The sequence below is a fragment of the Seriola aureovittata genome, chromosome 18 (assembly GCF_021018895.1).
Source record: "Seriola aureovittata isolate HTS-2021-v1 ecotype China chromosome 18, ASM2101889v1, whole genome shotgun sequence".
Taxonomy (NCBI): domain Eukaryota; kingdom Metazoa; phylum Chordata; class Actinopteri; order Carangiformes; family Carangidae; genus Seriola; species Seriola aureovittata.
The window spans coordinates 20,804,402-20,810,401 of record NC_079381.1 but is presented as its reverse complement, the minus strand read 5'-3'; the positions used below and the strand labels follow the sequence as shown (position 1 = coordinate 20,810,401).

The following is a 6,000-nucleotide window of genomic DNA, read 5'->3' as shown; positions in this document are numbered from 1 at the left end:
TATGTGGTGCGCCTCTGCATGTACTTACAATGACAAATGAGTCCTGGTTGTCAGACTAATCTCAGTCAAGTTCAGCTTCAAGGCAGAGGAAGAGCAGCTTTTTCTGTCTCTGGTACATGATGTCAGCTACAGACTCAAAACTCGTTACACTCACATTAGATACTTGATCTGAACCTTGATGGCATGACCCCGTCCGGACAAACTCCAAAACTCTTGACTAGACTGGGAAACATGGAAAAACATTAACGGCAATTTGTCAACTCAAGTGAATTCGTGTTACTGAAACACTACAAACTTCTTGCACTCCAGAAAGACATTTAGGCAGATGTGTTGGACAATAATGAAACACAAAAATCCTACACTACAAGGGTCTGAAGACCAAAACGTAATTATTTTTTAGGTACCACCAACCTTTTACCACCCAATAACTAAAATGTTCAAATTCTTTACCATCTTTAGGGGGTCAAACAATTTCTGCAGATTTGTGAATTTGGAAACAGCAGCTGAGAAAACAATCTCACAAGTTTCTTTTAGCAGCTGCTCTGTTCTGCTTGTAAGCTCCAGAACAACAACTCATTGTAAGATTGTTTTCTTCATTTTAAAATTGATTTTTGCAAACTGTCAACTAAGTGCTAAATGGATTACCATGTTTCTGAAGAGTTATTTGAACCACATGATCAACACAAACAGCTTGACCTGTGGCTTTTACGATTCACAAAACTGCCTCGGTGTGGATGAGAGTGGCCAAATTTATATTAGATAAGTTTGTTTTTTTTTAACCATTGTGTGACAGGTTTAGCATTCCCTGAGCTGCACTGAGCTACAATAGAAGCACAGGCAGAAGGAGGGAAATAAACTTCTTCCTTATCAACTGTTTGGGTTTAACAAGCTGCAATTTAACAGATTTGATCTGTAAACATGAGCCGCTATGAGCTGCCATTGTGCCACCAGCTTCAGCATTTGAAATACCAGTAAGTTGTGTTATATTTAAGCTTGGTATAAGGTTCAGTAAATGCAAATAACCTCCCAGATCTGTTCATTCCCTCGTTTTGCTCTGGACTGCAAAGGCAGCAGAAGGGCCCCGTGAGGTGAGGAGGCCGACTGAAGGCACTTATTATTGCCCCCTTCAAGATGTCCGAGCCACAATGGGGGGACAGAAAAATGCTTCAAAATCAGATTCGCGAAGCGGTTTGAGCAGGATGGAGAGTGTTTGTGCAGGAGAGGGGTTTTATCAGCGGCAAACACTCACAGGAATTCCGGTTTGGGATTGTCCGTCCAATTCCTGCGTGCCACAGGAAGCCCTGCATAAAAAGCAACTGAAAAACGCCCAAAGACATTTCATTTGTCGCCAGTCGACTCACAGGGAGCACCGCGAATTGACCGCGAGGTTTTTTATTTGAAACCCACCAACCCCGAGCTTTTAAAAAGAAACTGCCACCATGGAAGACTCCTCTTGTCGACCGGTCCGGCGGCTCGTGCCCATGGCCGCCGCTCAGCCTGCGCGCGCACACGCACCTGACGACCACATACCGCGAGGGTAAGATTTTTCTTTCACACATTTTCAAAAAGGCCCCGTGTAAGGGCCCCCGCTGAATCCCGTACAGCTGTGTTTTTACGTTGATTTTCTCAATTTGATGTCATCACTGCTAAACTAAACTAACAAGCTAAACTAATATAATTAAACTTAAACATTTTATACAGGCAAGAAAATGGACAACAAACTATGTACACAGGTACAGGTCAGATTGTAACTGCACTGTAGTGTTGTAGTTAGTGCAGGAGTGCAGGTATAATACATAGAGTTGAGTACAGAGTACAGCCCACTTAGACTTATGTATGACAATGAAAGGATCATTATGTGCATAATATTAAACAGTGTTACACTATGTTTCTGTACCTTTCACTTTGGGACTATTTTAATTTTTTTCTTAAAATTCATGCCACAATATGTGTCACTAGTGATTCCCATTCACCTTGTGTGAACTGTAATGATTTCTTAATGGGAGTAATGGGCATGTAGTTTTGGTAGTTTGCATTAATAAACTAAAACATGACATAAATACTTTTTTTTTTTGGCTTATATTATCCCTATTCATTAATTTAGGTCTCCCGAATATTGAACTAATTCACCTTGGAGATACCTTCAGAGGAAAAGGATTGGCACACTTGCAATGACAGGAAAAACATGATTATAGCTCTTAATGGCTCAAATTTCTTTTGCACATACTTAATATATATACATTCATAATTTGCAAAAGATATATTTCATATAGCTACAAATCCTGACTTAAATCAGTATTTCTTTTCCTTGTGATTTCCTATGTGGCTGGAGTTCGCGCGTTTCCTTCAGTTTTCCCTCGACAGTGAATTAAAGGGTGGGTTCACAGGTTTTTAAGTCTGTCTTAAAACAATACTCAGGTGCACAGATGAACAGTGGAAATGGTTTTGTGTGCAGTAATCAGACCTTTCGTCCATACTAAAAAGACAAAGTCTTGAAGACAAGCACTTGATTTGACTTACTCTGATTTTGCCCGCCTTCGCTTACATTGGAAGTCATGTCAGGATGAGATCAATTAATGTCCAGTATGGACAAGAGGAACGAGAACAACACATAAAATTAGTTTTAATCCTCATAAGAGTTGTTCTAACACAGACATTTAAAAAAAAATTTAAAAATTAAAAAAAAAACTAAAGTCAGTCTGTGCTATGACGTCACTCCTGGGTCCCCCCCTCCCCTCTCCCCAGTTCAGGCAGTCTGAGCTGCGGGACACCCAGCTGGAGGAGTGGGAGGAGGTCCTACCATCACCCCCCATGCTCTCTGACAGTCTGAGCTCCAGGAGAAACCTGACTGACTCGGAGCGGAGTTTTATCACTGGACTCTTGTTTAACTCTTCACGGCGGATTATAACGGGAGCGCGGGCGTTTCTCTTCACTTCCTGCAGTGTACGACTGTGGTTTTTTTTTTTTTTGGTGGGAATTGAATCTTAGGAAGTCTGATTGCTCATTTGCACGGTTTGTGATCATTACTGTATCCCATGCATGCGCCCTAGTTATGGGTTTATTGGCTTGTTCGTGCGTGTTCGTGCGTGTTCAGCATCCCCGCTTGTTGTTCAGTGTAGGAATGAGGTTTTCCTATTTCTTTATTTATGGAGGTCACTGGTTTAATGTGTGTGCCTGTAACTTTACGTGCGTGTATGTGCGAGTATTAGAGAGATGGTGCTTTGAGTGAAGCATGTTGCTCTTAATCTGATCTCCAGATATGTGCAGTGCAGCGCCCTCCCATGGAGAATGTAAGAAACGTGTGTGCTGTACTTAACTCCTGATGTGTCAGCAGCCAGAAATGACTTCATTAAAAAAAATACACATAAAACACATGCTGATGCAGATACAAACATTTATTCTCCAATTAAGTTGAGTACTGCTGGTTCAATGGCTTGTGTAGAGATGCACTTAGTAAGAGAAATAATGAGCTGTTCTCCAATCATAGGTATTTTTTTGTATTCCACACCCAACTAGTATAAACTTTTTGGACAGCACCTTTTTCACTGCAGATGTTATGATGCTTAGATTGTCACACAATTCCACACACACGTTGGCTTCAAAGCCCTCCCCCCCCTCCCTCCCTCCGCTGCTCCGAGAGTCACACTCACTGTGGTGATTTGTGAATGAACACAGGCCTTAGATGTGCGTGTCCTGTCTCCAGGCGCCGTGCCAGCAGGGGATCAGGGAGACATGCAAAGCTGTCAGCCGAGGCTTAGCATCACCTCCAGGATAAGTGAGGTCTCTCCCGCAGGCTACGGGCCCGTAACCTGCAGTCACACTGGGCTGGCTTCAAGGCCCCGTTACAGATTTCCCCGGGGTTAAGTATCTGCTCTGTTAAAGAACGTTCCTGCAGGATAGCATCAGAGCAGGAGAACGTCCAAGCTGACTGTCATGCAGCCTGGACCTGCTGCATTATGAGCATTCTTCCTTACAAAGGGATGCCTCAGTCTGTCTTTTAATCCTGTACAGTATGTAATAATGTGGCTAATATGGTGTGAAGGGATAAGAGCGTTTCTGTGAAAGGAGAGTTCTTTGTCTTTTCTCCCCCCCTGTCTTTTGTCTCACAGTCTCAGAGTCCATGCAGGTGCAGGTCAGTGAGAGTTCAGAACTGCTTCGCCCGCAAGAACTCATGACTGTGTACAGAGTACATAAGTATATGTGATGCATATATGCACACACACACGCTTTTTCTGTGCTTGGGCTCTTTGTGCGGTCAGAAGTTGAGCCCAGAGAGCCACTAAAAACCAGTCCAGGTCCACATTTCATTTCGGTTTTACTCTTGTGCAAGTTGCCAGGCTCAAGAACGCATCCAAACATCTGCCTAACAACATGTTATCTTCTGTGTTGGCGTCCGGCGTCTCCGTCTGTGTCGGGAACATTAACTTCTACATGGGTAGTTGTGGTCGACTCCTGAGATTCTGCACACAAATCAAAATATTCAATTTAAAACACAAACAAAACATAGGTCAGTTCTTTACCGCTGGTCATAAAACTGTTTTAGACTTGAGGACGTAGTGTGCTTAAGTAAACATGCAACATCTATGTCACATACCCCCCGCCACTGCACTCCATTTTATGACTTTTAAAATCACTCACCAGGGAAACACACTAAATCTATGAGTAATAAAAAGTTCAAGTGTTAGCAAAAAGTTAGAGTTTGAAAAACAAATATACGAATGATTGTGGTAATGTTTTTAAAATGACTATTTAACAAAAAATTGGACCAAACAAAGCGGGAAATGTTCAAACTTAAAGCAGCTGTCATGTAATTCAGCTGCTGGCTGACATTTTAATTAAAGGAAAAGTATGACTATAGAGTAACCTTGTCCGTGCTCGTTCTGACCGCCCACAACAGAACAGCGTCTCCTCCTTTTTATAACCCCTCCATATTGCTCAGCTCAAACTCATTCCTGACATGAAAAATGTGCCCACTTTGCAGCTTCAGACAGTTTATCTTTTCACATTGTGACGTGACGACTCCCGCCCTCCTTTCATTTCAAGGTTCAAGAGTAAGACGTCTGCTGTTTCTCACCCTCTTACCTTACCTGCGCTCGTCAGCCACTAACGATGAATGACAGAGCTCCTACAGACGGGTGGTGGTTAACATTTTCTGCCCAGATTTAATGCGCACTAATGCTTTGGAGAGGGGTGGTCTGCTCTCTGAGACACGACACAGCTGACACCGACAGTGCTGTGTCCATCCCTCTAGTGGCCGGCCTCTTCAAAGGAAACGAGTCCTGACCCGTGGCCGCAGAGGAATGAGCTGTATTTCATTCATGTTTCTCTTGAAACTTTGGGAATTTATCCTCTTGTTCACCCGATTTCTCAGCTCAAGTAGATGCATGATGAAAACTGCTGAATCTCTTAGTCTTAACACATAATCATCTCACATCTCCTCTCCTTGCAGGTAGCCGGAGTCATCATCCTCCTGGAGGAAAAAAACGCTCAAGCGTGAGGAGACGTTGGCTGCTGTCCACGACCCCCCTCCCTGCCCCTCCCGCCCACCCTCCCTTTCATCCTCCTCTCCTCTTCCCTCCGCCTGGCACAGAGAAGAGTGTGAGAGACCGAGCGAGGGAAACGTGGGAAAGAGGAAGACAATGTACCAAACGCTGCTGCTCTCCTCCTCCCTCTTCATCCTTCATGTGATGGGCACTCCCCAGTTCTTCGCTCACCACGGGTAACGGCTCACTTAATACCCCTTCCTGTGTTTATTATGGCCTGTCATTTTTTCCGTACGTGAGGTCCCTCAGCTGTGGATCTCCACTTCAGCCGTCATTCAGACCTGTTTGCTTTAGCGTCCTCTCGACGTTCTCACCCGCTGCGAATGTATACAGATCGGTCAAATGACATTTAAACGTTTTAAAGAGTGCACTCTCTCAGGACCACAGCTCTACGCCTCTGTCCGAGACTATTAGACGCACACATGAACGTGGGGGAGTCTGCGGGGCTCATGTTGTC

At 43.9% G+C, this 6,000-nt stretch overlaps 1 protein-coding gene across 3 annotated transcripts in view; it reads left to right on the top strand.

The window, feature by feature from the left end:
* Positions 1 to 1,333: 1,333 nt before the first annotated feature.
* The window catches only part of egfl7 (EGF-like-domain, multiple 7), an 11,271-nt gene continuing 6,604 nt past the window's right edge, over positions 1,334 to 6,000 (top strand). The window contains exons 1-2 of one of the 3 annotated variants that reach the window (XM_056403187.1): positions 1,334 to 1,537; positions 5,450 to 5,719. In XM_056403187.1, the coding sequence (XP_056259162.1) occupies positions 5,640 to 5,719 (80 nt within the window). In that variant the 5' untranslated portion in view covers positions 1,334 to 1,537; positions 5,450 to 5,639. Of the gene's footprint in view, positions 1,538 to 2,919; positions 3,013 to 5,449; positions 5,720 to 6,000 lie in introns of those variants that run through there. The other 2 variants (XM_056403189.1, XM_056403188.1) reach the window with 2 other exon arrangements.